Genomic DNA, 21,040 nt, shown 5'->3' with positions numbered 1-21,040 from the left:
TCAGAATCTAGGAAATAAAAACTCTACAAATTTACACTACTTTCTTCATGACTTTTACGATACTTATTACTTTTCTTGTTATATAAAAAATTTAAAAATTTTACCAATTTAAAAATCATACTTTCTCATGACATAATTCTGCTAAATAATCGACATTTATATTTACATCAAATAATCATATAACCTCAAAATCACAATTATATATGTGATTCTCTAATAATATAGTGCATGATTGCACTATTAACTTATTAATTATGTGATTACTTTTTCATGGAAAAATTCAATTAAATAAATGGCCTTAATATTTATAATGCGATCATATAATCTCAAAACCATAATTATGTGGTTCTCTAATTTTATTCTGTGGTCAGATCATTTCCAATGGTATACTAAATCCTAAATTGGGCTAGACAATTAGCTTCAATGGTACTTCAAAATCAATCTCATTTTTAGTTTTTGAGTAAAAAATATCTATTGTAGGTTTACACTAAAACAAAATAAAAAACTTTTTCAAATTTTGTGAGTAAAAAATGCATAATATGAAGAATAATCTTTTAAGTTTGAGTTTTGTGTAAATGGTTTGAGTAAAATCATATTTGACGTGACATTTACACTAAAATGGATTTAAATTTAGTGTAAATGATTGAAGATGCTTTTAGAGAACCATGATTATGTTATTGACTTATTAATAATATTTGATTTTGTTATTAACATAAAGATTTCATAAATATATGAAAATTTCCTTAATTTTTCATATCTTTGACAAGTTGAGATCATATGACCTTATAATTATATTCGAAATTTTGTTTCACTATGAAAATTTAACAATTTCTTTAGAAAAAACTTGCCAAAAACAAATATTTTGCTTGGTAGGGAGTGGAAGCCATCCCTTTCATATTCTTGGTAAATGTACATATTAAATTTATAATTAGACCAACCAATTTTATTGAAATTGTTTCATAGTATATTTTTTCTGATTAAATTATCTCAATTGTATTTTGAATCCTAAAAGAACACTCAGTTCTATAATCTATTCCCAAATCTTATATATTTAATTTGAAAATAGTACCATTTTCCTAAATATCGCAAAAGTGTGACTATATAGTATATTAATTTGATATAAATTAATTGAAATTCATGAATAACTTTAAATGGAGTATAAAATATCTAAAATATCCAATTATGTGTATTAAATTTATTAACATTTATCACTATATATTATAGTACTCCATATTATAGGTAAAAGCTATATATCCGTGTAATATTACATCATAATTTAGCTGTTATTTTCTCTGAATTCATGTCACAATTGGAAGATATATTTTGACCATGAAGTGGACTCTGATTCTGTTTCCTGAACAAGTATAATTAATTAATTTCAACAATTTCTTATTTCCTAAAACCGGATTATCTCTATAGATTAATTTCCTCAAAGATTCTATGAGCTAGTTTTATAGTGTACGTAGATCAATTTAAATTACATATTAAAACATTTTGTGTATGAGAGTAAGTAGAAGTTACCACCAAACTTCCATTGTAGTAATATCTACTTAATTGTATTTGATTATGTGTCTTGACTCATAAAAAATTAGTGAGCTATTAACGTTGGTTGACGTATCAATTTCATTTTCTTTATTAGATATTATGGGCATTGAATTAAATATTTCATTAATACAAATGTGGATTAATAATATCAGTCAAAATTCCGTTCCAACTTTTACCATCAAAATTGGTGTTAGTGAATGATGACGTGTTATTTTCGAATTAATGAAAATTGGGATAAAAAGGCTATAAAATAAAAAAAAATGACGAAAATTAGGTGTCTTCTCCTCCTCTATGTATTGTGTTGAGAGAGAGAGCTTCAATTAAGACTAAAAGCGAAAGCCACTCGACGAGAAAATGGGGGAAATCAGATAACAAAGAATCAAAGAGAGGCGAGAATCGCTTTAGCAAACGCAAGTGGATTTCATTCGTGGAAAGGATAGGAAAGAAATTGAATTGAATGAATTGTAGAAAGGTGATGGCGAAGAGAGGCGTGGCGGAAGGGGAAAAAACGGCGATGGCGGCGGATAGAGCGATGGAGCTCAAAAGAGAACTGCAGAGATTGGTGACATCGATCGCGGATGATGACGGCAACGATGTTGTGAATCTCGACGCGATTGACAGAGCGCACAAAACGCTGCGCTGTTTGAGTGAATTGAAGCTGAATAGAAGCGGCGGAGAGGCAGCGGTGCCGGAGGAGTTTAAATGCCCGCTGTCTCTGCAACTCATGAGAGATCCCGTCATTATCGCCTCCGGTCAGGTAAATCGATCGTTTTTCTCTCTCTAATTTTATTATTATTATTATTTTATAATTCGTATAACCGCCGTTGACATCATTGATGGAATTCCAAGTCATTAGGTTCTAGCAATTTTTTGGTTGAAACTAATTTTTTTGGATTTTAGCGTTGAAATGCTTATATTGATGAAGGAATTGAATAGAGACTCTTAAATGATTTAATTTACGCCGTGTTCTGTTTCGATTTCTTGCTTGTTGAGGCTCTCTCTCTACTGCATATAAATGGTGTTTGTTTATTGGGGATATTGTTGTGTAATTTTGTAAAAAAAAATGATGTCGTGAAAAAGGTTATTTCGTTTTGATTCTTCTGCACTGGAATTCTATTGCAATTAGATCTAAATTTCGGTTCATAGTGTTTACTATACATTTTCTCCTGCAAAATTGCAGACATTTGATAGGTCATTCATCCAAAAATGGCTAAAATCAGGGAACCGCACATGCCCTCGAACTCAGCAGGTGCTTTCCCACACGATCCTCACCCCGAACCACTTGGTTCGGGGCATGATTGTGCAATGGTGCGAAATACACGGCATCAAGCTGCCTGAATCCCTCGAGTACAACAACGAGGATGGTATGACAGAGGACGATAAGGCTCGTTTTGTCTCGTTGCTCAAGAAAATATCCTCTGTTTCGCGGCTGGACCAGAGAGATGCGGCCAAGGAGTTTCGTCTCCTCACTAAGAGAACTCCTTCGTTCCGCTCCTTCTTTGGTGAATCCCTCGATGCAATCCCTCAGCTGCTGTCTCCGCTCTCTCAGACCAAGCAGGACGGGGCTGAGCCTCACCCGGACCTCCGGGAAGATCTAATCACTACTCTCTTGAACCTCTCCATCCACGACAGCAACAAGAAGCTCGTTGCAGAGACGCCAACGGTCATACCCCTCCTCATGGATGCGTTGAGGTCAGGAACCATCGAGACGAGGAGCAATGCAGCTGCGACCCTCTTCACGCTATCCGCCCTCGACTCCAACAAGGCTCTGATCGGGAAATCTGGCGCGCTGACACCCCTCATCGACCTATTGGACGAGGGGCATCCATCTGCAATGAAGGATGTCACCTCAGCAATCTTCAACCTGTGCATCCTTCTCGAGAACAAGGTGAGGGCGGTCAGGAACGGGGCGGTGCCTGTGATCTTGAAGAAGCTCGAGAGCAGGAACCACGTAGATGAGCTGCTATCGATCCTTGCTATGCTCTCGACCAGCCAGAGGGCTATCGAGGAGATGGGCGAGCTCAAGGCCGTCTCTTGCCTGCTCGGTATAATGAGGGAGACCTCTTGCGCGCGCAACAAGGAGAACTGTGCTGCGATTCTCTACAACGTCTGCTACAGTGACCGGTCCACGTTGAAGGCGATGAAGGAGGAGGAGGCGACGTATCGCACGATATCGAAGCTTGCTGAAGATGGGAGTTCTAGAGCTAAGAGGAAAGCCAGTGGCATTCTTGAGAGAATGAATCGAGGGTCGAATAACAACTACACCTCGTGATATTGGAGCAAATAAATCTGTAAAATTCTTCACCACATATCTTTTCATATATATATACACATTGAGTTCATGTGTATATTATGCTTTTAGAAATAAATTTGATCATATTGTTAGAACTAGTTAGTTATAGTAAATAATACTAGTAATGATCTTGCTTTGAGATCCTTGTCCCAAATTGTTCAAACTCAGCGTGATTGGACGTCATTTTTGGTAAATTATTATTATTATTATTATTATTATTATTATTACTATTATTATTATCTTATAGTAGTTTCTTTCATGTCAAGTATTGAAACACTATATTGGAATTGACGAGTTAAATTTGTGGATTGTGTATTTTGAAATTGAGCACATGGGAATTTTGTAGTTGCGTGAATTTTATGTGGAGCAAGAAAAAAAAAGGGTTGTTTTGGCTTTGTTTATAATTGAAGGAATCAAATCAAATCCCGTTGAAATATTCACGTGCCGTACTCCACTCCTAAACAGCTCAATTTGAGCTATCAGATTATAGCTTTGTATGTTAAACGAGTGGAGTATGTTTTACGTAAAATAAATAAATTATGTTATTTTCATGCAATACAGTTTCTGGTGAACTTAATTAATGGATGCTGATTTTGTTATATTAATTCTTCTTCGTTTTCTTTTTTTTTTGTTTCTGCTTCATTAGTCTTAAAATTATATATGCATGATATATATAGAAAAGAGATTTGGTATTTTGATTATAGTGAATTTATAATTCAGAATCGTATGGATGGTTCTAACAAAATGTGAATCAAATGCAGCCAATAATGTCCGTGACAACCTTTTTCCAATAAAACAATTGAATCATATCATTATCCATCCACTAAAAACCAAAATTTACAACCTATGGCTACACTTAATTTGTCTTGCTAAAATAGCAAAATTGACATAACGAGTCACTATTGACATCAACACATATGAATCATCATTGAAATCGACATTTTGGAATCACCTAGAGTTGACTATAATTGCAATTTGCAAGTAGTAATTCCTTTTAATAGTAACTGTAAGTAGTAGTTCCATTTAAAAGGAAACAACAAACCTCAAGTGGGTAATGTATTATCTACAATAAAATTAAGTGATCTACAACAAACCTCCATAAAAGCGTATTATACATGCCAAAGAGAATCACAATTAAAATAGAGAAGAAATTATATTAAGCATCGAATATGGAAAGCAGACATTAAATAATGTCCATAAACATTGTGAAATAGATGTATAAAAAAATATGCAAAGATTATACTCACGAGCAATCTCAACCATCAAGAAAACCAGTAAAGATAGACAAGATTTTGAAAAAATAAAACCAGTTGAACAATAAACCGATAGTTTTGTAATGATATTTGTAATTACAAACACCCACAAGCAACATACAAAATTTCCACAGAAAAATGAACTTGGATCTGGATGTTACCATGCTTTATAATGATGAACGGTCTCACGCAAATTTTCATGAAATGAAGAAGTAGCCTCATATAATAACACATGCTATGTTTTTCATGTAATAGCCTAATTCGAGATTAGATGGAATATTTCTGATCAAACTTGAGACTGATCCAGGCGAAGGTTCCAAGTTCGAATCCAACCGATTCCTTAAATTCAAAGTCGAGCTAGCTAGAGAGCAGCCATAAATAACAGCCAAACTAAATTGAAAAGACACCAAAATGGAAAAATCAAGATTAGATGCAAGATTTCCAGTTCAAACTTTAGCCACAAACAGAAGACCATCTGAGAGTAAGAAAAGCTCAAGTATGCTACAAAACAAGATTTTCATCTCCCAGCAAAAGTCTGAGACAAACACTGTACAAGTTTGGTTCTGGAGACTATACATGTGAAATTATGAACTATGTGATCTTCTAATCTGCTACTATTGAAATTGGGCATATTTGTTATGCAATGGACACGCTGTTCAATAGACCTTAGGATGTTCTGACGTGCTCAACAATAATTAATCTGTTATCCTCATTCTGCTGGAGAGATGCAACATATACTTACATGAACAAATCCAAAATCCCAGAACAGCTTCAATCCATCTCATAGGCCCAGCCATGCACCTCCAGGTATGCTCTCACAGCTTCTTTTATGGCCAAATTGGGCACCAACTGAGATTGATGCAGTGTTTCACGGGTAACGGGGTCGAATTTACCCACCTAATCAATGGAAACTTTGAAGTCATATTCATGATTATGATCACAATTACGATCCTGAGTTATGAGACGTGATAGTCACCTTTTGGAGATGATCTAGGATCACCGCTCTTTCATATGTTACCCCACTTGGAGTGATTACAGGATCACGGAAAATGTCTAGAGTGATGTTACAACACAGGTAGTCTGGAACCTGAAAATCCATAACTGGTGTCATGGAAATTCAACAACATGGTAACCATATGAACATACAAAGACATCAATGCTCACCTCTGTTGGGGTACCATCTTCTGCAGCTTTCTTGAATACTAGGTTCAAGGCGTTCAGTTGATCTACAGTAGACCGGTGTGTTTCATCGACAAAACCTTCTTTTTCAGAAACATCGCGGTTGCATTTATCGATCAGGGCTGCTTCACATGCTTCTCTGTTGAAGCATACAGGCACAGTAAGCAATGCAGAGAAAGAAAACATGTGGTGACAGGATTTGATTTTCATCAGGAAAAAACAGATATCATGCCATACCATAAGCAAAACGTAAAGAACCTTCAAGAACAGCAAAGAAGATAAACAAATGATAGAACTTACTTTAAGTTTCGAAGTTCCCAAGACCGCTTGGTAGACTCTTGTTCCCAAACCAAGTATTTAGCTTTTGCAAGCTCTTGCCATATTTCCTCTACCATATATCCTTGGGGGTTCGCACCCCTGCCAAGGTCCAATGCCTATGAGTAACATCATGCATCACGAACAACAAAAAATCAGTTTCAACAAAATCCCAACAATCCAAAAAAAATATGATGTACCATCACAATTCATCTTGACATATCTTGATGAAGTAATATCTAAATATTTACAGCCAAAATAGTGAACATGAATCACATGCAAGCATATGAAAACAGATCTTGGAGACTTGGACCTCAAGAAAAAGAGTGATCTCACTAATTAATGCAAATCCATCATACCTTCTCCAATTCCTTCACCCCTTTTGCATATTCTTTCTTTTGCAGCAGAGCAAGACCGAGCATATAGTGAGCCTGAAATGCAAAGGCAATAAGGCATACATAATTAGTTGTATTTATAGTTTGTAAGTTTTTCCGAAAGATAAATGTAGAAGAATATTTATAGTACATTTTTAGCCGCAAGAATATCCCAAGGCTTAATCCAACATCAGAACAAACTCTCATGCTTAAACACAGCATATATTTTCAAAGGGAACACTTGCAAGTTCATTGCTAATGGTTCCAGCTTGCAACCAGACATATAAATGATAATGTAACGTATAGGCATTTCAGGATTCAGGAACATTAAAAAAAAATCAATATTTTTTGGATTCATTTAAGCAAACTGAGCATTGTTAATGGTTACAGCTTGCAACCAGACATACTTTCATGACATTTCAAGTTTCCAAAGGTTTCCATACCTTCCAAAAAACAGATGCAAGAAAATATGTTTGTTGGATATTAACCTTATAAGAAAAGAGCATCCGCCCAAAAAAATTTAGCATCTAATACTCATGAAAGAAAATATGTGCATCTATAGCCCCAACAACTTAAACACAAAGGAGTCAATCAACAATTTGACCAACTCCTGTATGTGTGTGTACAACAAGTCCAGAGTCAAACCACGATGTCCCATTTTACAACAAGAAAATATGAACATTCTCTACACTCTGCCTCAAGGAATCAACAACAATTTCACCTACTACTACATCCCCATGCACAACTAGTTTACAGAGTTGAACGACATTCCCCTTTTTCTACCAGAAAATATCAACATTTCCTCACTCTGCCTTAAGAAAAAGAAATGATAAAGTTCCAACAGTACCTTATCAGGAACTAATGATAAAAACAAATGATCCCATTGAATTCAACGCTACTTTGCTAACGGCATAAAAACAATCGCTTCTATTGAATTCACCGCTAATTTGCCAACGGCACCCGATCATCTGTGTGTATGGGTTGGCCTAGCTATTGAGTGGTCAATGTTTGATATTGCAATTACTAAAAGGGAGAAAAAAAAGTTATGTGTATCACACACTCTCTTTCACATTATTTACACTTACTAATTTAATTTCAGCAATTTTACATAAACCTCAGCATAAGCAGTAAAGTATCAAATAAATCCTATAAGGATGTTTCCACAGTGATTACCTACCATACCTTTACAGAATGATGATCGAGCTGAATCGCTCTCCTGCAATCCTCCTCCACACGCGCCCATTCACTGCACATCATGAAAAAGAAACCGAATAAAAACCAAAAAAAGGGGAAAGAACAACTCTGAAACAAGTTCAATGATCGTACATACTTCCGCTTGCGATGACAGAGAGCGCGATTGGTCCAATACACCGGAACATTAGGGCACAGCGCAATAGCCTTAGAATAATCGAAGGTTTCAGCAACACGCAACGGTGAGAAAAGAAGAGATGGAAAATGAAATCAGTTAGAAATTACAAAAACCTACCTCAGTATAAGCATCTATGGCGGCACCTAAGCGATCCTTCTTGAAGTACGTGTTGCCGTCTTGCCTGAGCTGCTCGGCTTGTTTCGCCACCATTGTTGGCGACATTTTCCTCTTTTTACCTATTCTCCCTCCCTCTCTCTCTCTCTCTCTCTAAAGTGGATGGGCGCTATTTGAGAATTGGGGAAAATTGAAAAAGAGAAACGGAGGGGAATTGGGAAATTTGATGCAAGAGAAAATGCTTATTATGATTTGACGTTTTGAATTGGATCGAGAGATTTGCTGGTTTTGCTATTGCCAGACTCAATTATGATTAATTGTTATTTAATTTATGAAATTTGAAACGCAAAAACTATTTTGTAGTCCTACTATTTTCATAAACTATGACAAAATAAAATGTAAAATGATGAAAACACTAGAAGAATAGTTTCCACCCAAGAAGCTAAAAAAGAAAGAGAGGAACACCTAAATATTTTTTGGATTATCTTGAGCTGGCATAATATTTTAAAATTATTTAATACTTATTGTTTTTATTCATATAATAATTTTGAATCTTTTGAATGATAAAAACACCGGGAATTAAATGAGTTGACAAATCTATTAATTGGACCCCAAATCGGATAGAGATAATAAAACGAAATTAGCTCTAGAATTTTCTACTTAAGTTAAATTATTGCATCAGGTTGGTCAATATTTGTAACGCCCCGTTTTTCTAAACCTAATTTGTGAACCCTAAATTACTTGTTTTAATGATATTAAATTTTGCGAAATCCGTGAATTATTTGATGGTAAATTTTTGCGAAATCCGTGAATCCATATCTTTTAACCACCCCCTCTAGATTAAATACTCCACAAACCCACTCCTTCTCACCAAACGTCCTCTGCAGCAATCTATCTTCTTCAACTTCTATCCAAGGTAAACAACGTTCTATCGTTTGTATCTAAAGTTTCTCCTGCTTCAGAATCTAACATCAAATTGTTGTTTCCGGCAGTAATCAAAATCCTCCAGCCTCAAGAACCTCCCTTTTCAACCTTGTGAACTCCACCACCAAGTTAATTTCACAGAGGTAAAATTCTTACTCAATCTTAGAGCATAAATTATCGCATACTGCCCCCAACACATCATCTTACCTCACTCCCCACATAATCCCATCAACAATTGAGCTCTGCTGTATTAACTGACTACATACGGATTTTGGTTGTTATATATATATGCTGATCAGATTATTAATAGTTTGTTGATAGTAAAAATTAAATGTTAAGTTATACAACCATACCATACAATTAGCATCTCCCCAACTAGTATTCAATTACAGATAATCCATCTTTGATCGGATAACCGAAGTAAACAAATTAAGAACGAAAGAAACGTTTTTTTTGGGAATAAGAACTTACCTTTCGGAGTAAATCGGGTTAGTTTCGGGGCTGCGCGATGTTGTTTCGGAGGCTGCCGGAGCAGGCGCAGTGTCGGCCGACAACAGCGGCGGCGAGCTGGGGCGGCTGGAGCAGCGACGACGGCGGAGGCGAAGCTGGGGCTGGCATCGCAGCTTCTCGCAGCGGCGATGCGATTCCGTTGAGCAGCGGCCGGCGACGGTGGAAGGCGACGGCGACGGAGATGTTAGAACTCCCGATTTCGTCGAGAGAAGAAGAAAGAAGAGGGTGAGAGGAGAGAGAGAGTGTGAGATGAGGAAGATGGGGTGTGAGATTTAAAATGTTTTGGGCCTTGATTTAACAAAATTGGGCCTTTGCTTTATTTAAAGAATTGGGCTTAATAAAATTAAATGGGAGGATTTATTTAAAGTTTGGCCCTCTTTTATTTTTGTTTGGGGCATCTTAATTAAATTGGAGATATAAGGTGATGAAATAATTAAATTTTCGGCCGATAATTAATTGGGGCGAACTTTTTAAATATATCCTTGAATTGATAATTAAATTAAATGTGGGAAATTATTTAATTAATTTCAGAATATTTCAACGAATGAATAATTATATCCTAAGTCCGAAATAAATATAGTTCGAGGAAAAGTTGTTGCGATAATTAATTACACCTTTTATAATTTTGGGGATTTTATTTCGATATCATTAAGAAAATACGAGGAGCCAACGGTGGAAATTGGGAGCGTAAGCGGCCGTCGAACAATCGAAAACCGAGATAAATCGAGATAAAAGGCTTGCTTGGGATGCATGCATTTTTAGTTATTTGTTTGAAACAATGTGTTGATTTATCTATTATATAAATTGTTAAAGGTGAATCATCGCAAGGGAATCGTGATCGCAAAGGAAAGAACGTAATTTCAAATTAAGCACTCGAGGTGGGCTTTCTTTTACTAAACTCTTTTACGTTTTCAAAACTATGATTATGGTGGAATAAGGGTGGTTTAAATTGTTATGTCATGCCATGTTTGTTTTGATGATGAGATTGTTGCCTGATGCCTAGTTTGTGAGTTCGCTCCATTAGGCTATAGGGCTATGTTGAGATTGTTGCCTGATGCCTAGTTTGTGAGTTCGCTCCATTAGGCTATAGGGCTATGTTAAACGAATTCGGGTCTGAGTAGGGCCGCAAACCCTATCAGGCTAGTGTACACAGGTGAGATCGTGAGCCGTCCTTGCTAGTCGGCCGGTCTCGTGGGCGAATAGTGTGGCCACACTTTCGTCGCACCATGGAAAGAGGATGTGATTAAATGATGGAAAGAGGATGTGATTGAATGATTGATGAGAAAGTGGGGAGATTGTTTTGACTGGCCAGTCTATGAAATTGTTTGTGATACTCGATGATATTTCTTTTCTAAATGTAAAACTCGAGTTCACTATGGTATGGATGACATAACTTTCATCAAATGTTTTCGGCATAAGCCCACTGAGTATATTAAGTACTCAGCCCTGCATGTGTTTTCCCTATGTGCAGGTTGAGCGGCGACGAGCAGTTGGTGGTGTTGAGCAATTTAAAATTGAAGCATGGTTGGTTAGTTGTGAACTACGAGTGTCGTTGTGTCTCCACACATGACGTCACTCTTTCTCTTGAACGCTTCCGCTGAGACATTGTCTTTACTCACCATTCTATTAGCGTTGAACCTAATTATTTGGATAACGTCGACCTCTTGGCCCTTTGTTGTTAAATATTAATTATTGGTCAAACTCTTTATTAAAACCCTAGTTCTCTTCGTCTATTTATTAAATTCTTTTAATCACGATCGCCCGTATTTATTAACCCTAAAGGGCGGTCGTGACAGTTTGGTATCAGAGCCTCAGTTTCTTTCCGCTCTGGACCCAAGAGTCTTTTGAGTTAAAATCTACCCTTGTATTGATAGACTAAAGTGTTGAATGTCGAAGGCTCAACACCACAACTCGTCACGCCCAACCGCGAAGAAAGAGGTAATATATTTTAGTGAGAAAAACTTTTATGAGAAAGCTTTGGAGAAAGGAAGATGAGAAAAATTTTGAGAAAGAGAGGAGAAAATTTTAATAAGAACGAGGAAGTAGAATCATTCCATGAGGGATCGATTTCAAGTTGAGAAGAGTATTTGCTGATGCTTGAAAAAAAAAAAGCAAGTTGTGAAGAGGAACGATGGATTGTTTGTTTTACATGAAAGATGAAAGTGGATGATCAAGTATGAGTCAAAACTTTTACTCTAAAGTTGAAAGTGAGATGTGAAAGTTTGAGAAAAGTGTGAGAGGTTGAAGAAAAATTTATTTCAAAAATTTTGAATGTTAATGTAAAGTGTGAAAGTGTTTTGCTTTGAGATGTGAAAATGTTGTGTGTGATAATACTTGTTTATCTGGAGGATGCACGACTTTTAATGCGATGATGAAATGAGTTGTGAACTTAGAGTGCCTAAGATGTAGGCCTAGATGACTGTGCGAACTATAGTTCTAAGTTGAAAACTTACCTATTGCTTTTCTGAGCAATGAAAAATGAACGAGAATCTGAAAGTTGGGGCGAACCCCTATTTTGTCAAGATACGAGGAAAGTAGATCAAGAGTGGGGATGGAGGTCGGTGGACCATGGATTTTTTTTTCTATTTCTTGGAATGACGCAAATTATTGGAGCAAGCTTATTGTGTGAAACATGTATTAATTGATGGTCTATTGGTGTTGAAGTATGAAGTATATTATGAAATTGTTGGTGGGAGTGAAATATGACGCTATGAACTTTGTATGCGAACATAGAGTGCCTAAGAAGTATGTTAAATTGAACGACATCGAATTTAGTTGTTGACAACTGCAATATCACTTTTCCGAGTGATAGGACAAATGGGAATATGTGGTGTGAACTCGAACTTTATTGAATGATTACAAATTCAGTATTGTTTTTCCCTGAATGACAAGAACAAGGAGAATGCGAAAATACGTAGTATATGATAAGTAGTTTAAGAAAAGAAGAAGTGCAAATTGAAGAGATGTTCCAAACGAGAAAATGTTCTAGGCAAGAAAAGACGCGAAATGAGGTAACCCTACAACGGAGGTAGAGAGCATACCTGCGATCTAATAAGATAAATCCAATCATATGTCAAAAGTGGCGATGCGACGAAAATGACTGTTAAAGCATGTTGAGAGCGCGTGTATGCCTACAACGTTTCAAGAGAATGAGTGTTATCACGTGCAAAGAATATTATGAAGATATGGCTTTCGACTACTGATATTAGTTGTAACGACACGATGAATCTCAACTTGGAGTCCAAGGTTTCTTAGAACGATGTTACCATGTGCAGGCTCGCGAAAATGGACTACGGAATGCGACCTTCGTAGCTAGAATGAATGATTTTAAATCAACAGTACTTACTTGGATTCTAAACTCTTTTTGATATATATTGAATAATCTGAACCCTTGTCTATATAAACACCTTGGTTGACTCATGCTTTGCGAGTAATGCCCATTGTTTTTTTCCCCTATATCGAGTCATGACTTATTTCTAGTTCTTGAAAATTTGGGCTTGCCTTTGTAACTTTGACATCTTGATTAGTAGTCTTCTTTGATTCATCTTTCGTAAGGACAATATTTTGACCTTATGAGCTTCTGTCATTGAACTTCACTCTTAAAGTTGTTTGCAGTTACGACCTTCAGTATGATTATATCTCCCATATATGTATCTTCAAAGGGCGGAATATTCTTCTTGGAACTTTTGTACACCTTTTTATTTCGTAACTATGCATGCGGCAAATTCTTTCGTGCAGAAGTGAAATTCTTTTTAGCTCAGTTTCACTACACATATTGTTTCATGCGCAATGATTTTTCTTTCTGCAACACCAAGTTAAGGCTATCGTGTTCTATTTTTCCTTAACGTGTTTGATAAAGCTGATTTTCCTAAAATGTTCACTTCACGTTGGTTGCAAACCTGTGAATCCATTGATGTGATATCGTTATTCCATATTTTAATCTTCGTTGAACCATGATTACTGTTGCTTCATGGAAACTGCCTACCTTTCTAAATCCTCATGCAACTGATCATTTCTGGCCATGACATGTTTGGGACATTATCCATTGCCGTATGGACCTTTCAAAATTGATCGGACAACTGAATTACCTTTTTGGTAGCCTACTACGGGAATTGATATCTATTTCAGTCTCATCCTATTTTCATGACCTATCTTATGTTCTTTCAAACTTTGTTGGGATAATCCAAACCAATTGTTGTGAGTTAGCGTGGAGATTCAAAGGAAAAGAGCTGAAATTGTAATTCTTGTTTCCTTGAGTGATTTTGTAAACTCTTCCAATTTAAAGAAGTTTTAGCAGAGTTGTTATAATTTGAAATCAGTCCATATCCAAGTTAAGACTGTTTGATTAAATTTTGAGTTCTTGATACATATTCGGAGTTCTTGATGCAACATTGTTGGGAAAGGCAAAAGCTTGATTTTTTTTAAGATATGCATGGGAAATAAGTTTTATAGATCGGCACGCACTGAAATGATATACCAACCAGAAGTGTAGACATGACCAATAGAATGGGACGAGGAATATTTCGCATTTACGAACTGCTTGTAACGAGCTAGAAATTGAATGTCGTGTTATGTACATAGATAATGAGAGGAAAAAAAAATGTTAAGAAAAATTTTAGGCACATGGGCCTGATCGTCTTGTACGGTATAGAGATCTAAGGTGAAAATAGTTGATCGATCGATACGAGGATGATGAATAAAACTAAGTGAGCAACGAGGAATGGAGTATTTAAAATACGACATTTGCCGAGAAAATAAGAGTATGTTAACAAGGTGACACCATCAACAAAGAGAGAAACATTCGAGTCAAGATATGTCGAGTAGGAAAGGAATCGAAAGAAAGAACGTGTGGTATCCCCACCACCTCCTCAACCAAAGTAGAGAATTAGGAACATTATTGTAAGAATTTTTCGCATAGGAAGAAAATGGAGGGAATGTTGGAAGAAGTTTTCAGTGATATGTTCACATCTTGATGAAGTAGACCGAAAGTGAAAATGGCGAAATAAGTTTGGCTCTATTATACACAGGAGATTAGGACCGTTAAGAAAAGTCATGTTGGATTACCTTTCCTGACAGATAGACAGTCGTATATTACAATTGACTGGAGCCATGATAAACCCTAAATATCTAGGACAACATACAAAATGATGACTAAGGAGTTGGAAGAACTAAAGATGCAACTGCAAGAACTGTAAAACCTGGGTTTCATCAAATTCAGTGTACCACCTCGGGGTGCACCAATGCTATTTTTGAAGAATGGCGGAACGCTGAGTGTGTGCATAAATTTTGAGGGAAGAACGAGATGACACTTTAGAACATGTTTCCACTAACGGGAATAGATGATGCGTTTGATCAGCTTCGAGGAGTTTGTGTCTTTGTGAAAACGGAATTGACATCTGAATACCATCAAATGGAGTCCGACAAGATGTATCCAAGACGGCTTTCCGAACTAGATATGGTCATTATGAGTTTATAGTGATGCATTTCGGATTAACAAATGTCCCGGCTGTATATATGGACCTTACGAATCGTGTGTTTCATCCATACTTGGACAAGTTCGTCTTACTCTTCATAAACGATGTCCTTATCTACTCAAAGAACAAAGAGGAACATGAAGAACATTTGAGGACTGCCTTAGATACGTTGGAGGCCGAGAAACTCTTCGCCAAGTTCAATACGTATGAGTTTTGGCTCAAAGAAGTGAATTTCTTTGGGCACATAGTGAGCACAGATGGAATTCGAGTAGACCCCGTAAAGGTGAAAGTTGTACAGAAATGGAAAACACCAACCACACCTAACGAAATTCGGAGTTTCCTAGGACTGGCGGAATATTATAGGAGATTCATCGAGGGATTTTTAAGATAGCAAGGCCAATGACTCAACAACTAAAGAACGGGGTAAAAGTCAATTGGACCCCAGACTGTGGGGCAAGTTTTCGACTATTGAAGGAAAAGCTAACTAGTGCACCGATTCTAGCTGTGCCAGAACCTGGAGTGAACTACGTGGTATACACATGCGCTTCGAAGGTGGGACTTGAATGTGTTGATGCAGAACAACAAAGTGATTGCTTATGCATCACGACAATTGAGGCCATACGAGTTGAACTATCCAACCCACGACTTGGAGTTAGCAGCGGTAGTACACGCCTTAAAGATTTGGAGACATAATCTCTACGGAGTTCGAAGTGAGATCTTTACGGATCACAAAATCGGAAGTATTTCTTCGAGCAGAAAGATTTGAACATGCGGCAACGAAGGTGGCTCGAAGTGGTGAAGGATAACGATCGTGGCATCAACTACCACCCTGGAAAATAGATGTAGTGGGCAGATACTTTGAGCCGGAAGGACCATTCCCAACTGGCTACTTTTCTCACTAGAGAAGAAAGCCTGATACACGAGTTTAGCAAGATGCGTTTGGAAGTGGTGAGAGCACCTGAAACAGTAGAAGCGCGAAGCGCCACCTTAGCTGTTGAATCTGATCTAAGGTTGAGAATTATTGAAACACAACGGATGGATGTGATAATTAGGGAAATTCATGTAGAAGTGCGAGCCGGCCAATCTGTGAATTTTAGTGAAGAATGTGATAATGCCCTTACTTTTGAAGGAAGACTATGCATGCCGGATAACGAGGAACTAAAAAATGAGGTTATGAGTGAAGTTTCATGACTCCTTACACCGCCCACCTAAGAAGTACGAAAATGTATCAAGATCTGAAGAATTCCTTTTGGTGGAATGGTATGAGGAGAGACATAGCATCATTTTTCGAGAGATGTTTAGTCTGCCAGCAAGTGAAGATTCTACATCAACGACCGTGTGGGAAGTTACAACCACTAGAGATTCCAGAGTGGAAATGGGAGCACATCGCCATGGATTTCGTGATAGGTTTGCCAAGGACTCTAAGAGGGAACACTGCCATTTGGATAGTTATAGATCGACTTACCAAGAGTGCGCATTTCATACCGATTCTCATCATCTATGGGTCCAATAAACTAGCTCAAATTTACATAAGGGAGATAGTTCGATTGCATGGAGTCCCAGGGACTATCACATCCGACCGTGACCCGAAATTCACCTCAAGATTTTGGATAAGTCTACAAAAGGAGCTTGGAACCAAATTGAACTTCAGCACAGCTTTCCACCCACAAACCGATGGACAGCCCGAAAGAACGATCCAAACTCTCGAAGATATGCTGAGAGCCGTGGTACTCGACCGAGGAGGAAGTTGGGAGGCAGCACTACCACTGATCGAGTTCGCCTATAACAATAGCTTCCAGGCAACGTTAAACATGGCGTCGTACGAGGCATTATACGGAAGGAAGTGCAGATCGCTGCTCTACTAGGACGAAGTTGGCGAGAGAAGAATACTTGGACCCGATGCAGTTGAAGAAATGGTGGGAATCGCGCGGCGAATTCGTGAAAGGATAAAAGAAGCTCAAGACAGACAAAAATCATACGCGGACGTTCGACGAACTGATTTACAATTCCAACCTAGCGACAAAGTTTTCCTGAAAGTATCCCCGTCAAAAGGGATAACACGATTCGGCGTCAAGGGCAAACTGAAGCCGCGATTTATTGGGCCTTATGAAATTCCTGAAAGAGTGGGCCCCGTTGCATACCGTTTGGCGTTACCACCAAACCTTGGAAATGTTCACAACGTTTTTCATATGTCGCAGTTACGAAAATACGCGTTCTACCCGAAGCACGTGATCCGTTTTGAGGAAATCGCTTAAATCCAGATTTGAGCTACGAAGAAAGACCCCAATCTATTTTGGACCGAAAGATCCAAATTGTGAGCAATAAACCTGTTGCGTGTGAAAGTACTATGGGAAAATAATGGGCATGAAGAAGCCACGTGGGAAAATGAGGATAAAATGACGGAATTGTATCTAAAACTCTTTATTTGGAGGGTAACAAATTTCGGGACGAAATTTCTGCTAAGGCTGGTAGGATGTAACGCCCCGTTTTTCTAAACCTAATTTGTGAACCCTAAATTACTTGTTTTAATGATATTAAATTTTGCGAAATCCGTGAATTATTTGATGGTGAATTAATTATTATTGGACTAGATACTGTGAAATAATGACTGTATGAATTTAAATAATTCCTGTCCGTGAGGAATATTTATTGGACTTAATTCCGTGTTGGATCCGATAAATCAAATAAATAATATAAAGGTGCAGTCCGTGATAAATAAATTATGGACTGCACAATTTAAAAGAAAATACAACAAAAACCGTGAATTAGATCAAAACAGATTCTCTTCCTATTGACTTGGTCACCAAGTCAAATTTAATTAAAGATTTTGAGCAGATTTTCCTCCTCCGTGAAAAGATATTCTTCCTCTGTAATCTGCAAACAAATACCAGATAAAATGCAAATTAATTCAAAAATAAGAAAAAAAAAAAGACAAATTCGAGTCTTCTCCCTTAAACCACGTTGAAAACGCCATCTCTCTCCCCTAAAATCTCTCCCATATCTTTTAACCACCCCCTCTAGATTAAATACTCCACAAACCCACTCCTTCTCACCAAACGTCCTCTGCAGCAATCTATCTTCTTCAACTTCTATCCAAGGTAAACAACGTTCTATCGTTTGTATCTAAAGTTTCTCCTGCTTCAGAATCTAACATCAAATTGTTGTTTCCGGCAGTAATCAAAATCCTCCAGCCTCAAGAACCTCCCTTTTCAACCTTGTGAACTCCACCACCAAGTTAATTTCACAGAGGTAAAATTCTTACTCAATCTTAGAGCATAAATTATCGCATACTGCCCCCAACACATCATCTTACCTCACTCCCCACATAATCCCATCAACAATTGAGCTCTGCTGTATTAACTGACTACATACGGATTTTGGTTGTTATATATATATGCTGATCAGATTATTAATAGTTTGTTGATAGTAAAAATTAAATGTTAAGTTATACAACCATACCATACAATTAGCATCTCCCCAACTAGTATTCAATTACAGATAATCCATCTTTGATCGGATAACCGAAGTAAACAAATTAAGAACGAAAGAAACGTTTTTTTTGGGAATAAGAACTTACCTTTCGGAGTAAATCGGGTTAGTTTCGGGGCTGCGCGATGTTGTTTCGGAGGCTGCCGGAGCAGGCGCAGTGTCGGCCGACAACAGCGGCGGCGAGCTGGGGCGGCTGGAGCAGCGACGACGGCGGAGGCGAAGCTGGGGCTGGCATCGCAGCTTCTCGCAGCGGCGATGCGATTCCGTTGAGCAGCGGCCGGCGACGGTGGAAGGCGACGGCGACGGAGATGTTAGAACTCCCGATTTCGTCGAGAGAAGAAGAAAGAAGAGGGTGAGAGGAGAGAGAGAGTGTGAGATGAGGAAGATGGGGTGTGAGATTTAAAATGTTTTGGGCCTTGATTTAACAAAATTGGGCCTTTGCTTTATTTAAAGAATTGGGCTTAATAAAATTAAATGGGAGGATTTATTTAAAGTTTGGCCCTCTTTTATTTTTGTTTGGGGCATCTTAATTAAATTGGAGATATAAGGTGATGAAATAATTAAATTTTCGGCCGATAATTAATTGGGGCGAACTTTTTAAATATATCCTTGAATTGATAATTAAATTAAATGTGGGAAATTATTTAATTAATTTCAGAATATTTCAACGAATGAATAATTATATCCTAAGTCCGAAATAAATATAGTTCGAGGAAAAGTTGTTGCGATAATTAATTACACCTTTTATAATTTTGGGGATTTTATTTCGATATCATTAAGAAAATACGAGGAGCCAACGGTGGAAATTGGGAGCGTAAGCGGCCGTCGAACAATCGAAAACCGAGATAAATCGAGATAAAAGGCTTGCTTGGGATGCATGCATTTTTAGTTATTTGTTTGAAACAATGTGTTGATTTATCTATTATATAAATTGTTAAAGGTGAATCATCGCAAGGGAATCGTGATCGCAAAGGAAAGAACGTAATTTCAAATTAAGCACTCGAGGTGGGCTTTCTTTTACTAAACTCTTTTACGTTTTCAAAACTATGATTATGGTGGAATAAGGGTGGTTTAAATTGTTATGTCATGCCATGTTTGTTTTGATGATGAGATTGTTGCCTGATGCCTAGTTTGTGAGTTCGCTCCATTAGGCTATAGGGCTATGTTGAGATTGTTGCCTGATGCCTAGTTTGTGAGTTCGCTCCATTAGGCTATAGGGCTATGTTAAACGAATTCGGGTCTGAGTAGGGCCGCAAACCCTATCAGGCTAGTGTACACAGGTGAGATCGTGAGCCGTCCTTGCTAGTCGGCCGGTCTCGTGGGCGAATAGTGTGGCCACACTTTCGTCGCACCATGGAAAGAGGATGTGATTAAATGATGGAAAGAGGATGTGATTGAATGATTGATGAGAAAGTGGGGAGATTGTTTTGACTGGCCAGTCTATGAAATTGTTTGTGATACTCGATGATATTTCTTTTCTAAATGTAAAACTCGAGTTCACTATGGTATGGATGACATAACTTTCATCAAATGTTTTCGGCATAAGCCCACTGAGTATATTAAGTACTCAGCCCTGCATGTGTTTTCCCTATGTGCAGGTTGAGCGGCGACGAGCAGTTGGTGGTGTTGAGCAATTTAAAATTGAAGCATGGTTGGTTAGTTGTGAACTACGAGTGTCGTTGTGTCTCCACACATGACGTCACTCTTTCTCTTGAACGCTTCCGCTGAGACATTGTCTTTACTCACCATTCTATTAGCGTTGAACCTAATTATTTGGATAACGTCGACCTCTTGGCCCTTTGTTGTTAAATATTAATTATTGGTCAAACTCTTTATTAAAACCCTAGTTCTCTTCGTCTATTTATTAAATTCTTTTAATCACGATCGCCCGTATTTATTAACCCTAAAGGGCGGTCGTGACAATATTCATCTTCACATTTATATGGATCTTTAAATATGAATTTGACGTGGCATTATTCAAATTTGATGGATGATTGAAAAAATAATTGTTAATACGAGCAGCTGCGCTATATTGGATAAGGTCATTTTTGTATCACGGTTGACCATAGCAGGACTTTATAAGTTGACGTGGAAATACATCTTCAACTAGTAGTATTATTATTTTATTAGTAGGAAACTTCTCTAATTTAGGAATTATGGAGTAAATTCAAATCATCTTTATTAATTAACAGAAATTTCAT

General features: G+C 37.5%; 2 protein-coding genes across 2 annotated transcripts; one reads left to right on the top strand and one right to left on the bottom strand.

Annotated features, from left to right (window-relative positions):
• The first annotated feature begins 1,832 nt into the window (after positions 1–1,832).
• LOC121765680 (U-box domain-containing protein 9-like) lies at positions 1,833–4,059 on the top strand. Its single transcript, XM_042161887.1, has 2 exons — positions 1,833–2,302; positions 2,726–4,059. The coding sequence occupies exons 1-2, from the start codon at positions 2,003–2,005 to the stop codon at positions 3,815–3,817; spliced, it is 1,392 nt and encodes a 463-aa protein (XP_042017821.1). The 5' UTR covers positions 1,833–2,002; the 3' UTR covers positions 3,818–4,059.
• A 1,444-nt stretch (positions 4,060–5,503) lies between these two features.
• Positions 5,504–8,711, bottom strand: LOC121763312 (E3 ubiquitin-protein ligase CHIP-like). The gene is made up of 8 exons (XM_042159306.1): positions 8,446–8,711; positions 8,290–8,357; positions 8,142–8,205; positions 6,945–7,016; positions 6,571–6,704; positions 6,256–6,409; positions 6,068–6,178; positions 5,504–5,988 (listed from the first exon to the last, which is right to left on the bottom strand). The coding sequence occupies exons 1-8, from the start codon at positions 8,548–8,550 to the stop codon at positions 5,863–5,865; spliced, it is 834 nt and encodes a 277-aa protein (XP_042015240.1). The 5' UTR covers positions 8,551–8,711; the 3' UTR covers positions 5,504–5,862.
• Positions 8,712–21,040: the final 12,329 nt, after the last annotated feature.

This window comes from Salvia splendens, chromosome 14 (assembly GCF_004379255.2).
Source record: "Salvia splendens isolate huo1 chromosome 14, SspV2, whole genome shotgun sequence".
Taxonomy (NCBI): Eukaryota; Viridiplantae; Streptophyta; class Magnoliopsida; order Lamiales; family Lamiaceae; genus Salvia; species Salvia splendens.
This window is presented reverse-complemented; position numbering and strand designations above follow the sequence as displayed.

Excerpts from the sequence above, each read along its gene's own strand:
- LOC121765680 (XM_042161887.1), top strand. The coding sequence starts at position 2,003 with ATGAATTGTAGAAAGGTGATGGCGAAGAGAGGCGTGGCGGAAGGGGAA. Across the intron at positions 2,303-2,725 it reads TCATTATCGCCTCCGGTCAG|ACATTTGATAGGTCATTCAT; the intron begins GTAAATCGATCG and ends GCAAAATTGCAG.
- LOC121763312 (XM_042159306.1), bottom strand. The coding sequence starts at position 8,550 with ATGTCGCCAACAATGGTGGCGAAACAAGCCGAGCAGCTCAGGCAAGAC. Across the intron at positions 8,358-8,445 it reads CCATAGATGCTTATACTGAG|GCTATTGCGCTGTGCCCTAA; the intron begins GTAGGTTTTTGT and ends GATTATTCTAAG. Across the intron at positions 7,017-8,141 it reads TCGATCATCATTCTGTAAAG|GCTCACTATATGCTCGGTCT; the intron begins GTATGGTAGGTA and ends TTTGCATTTCAG.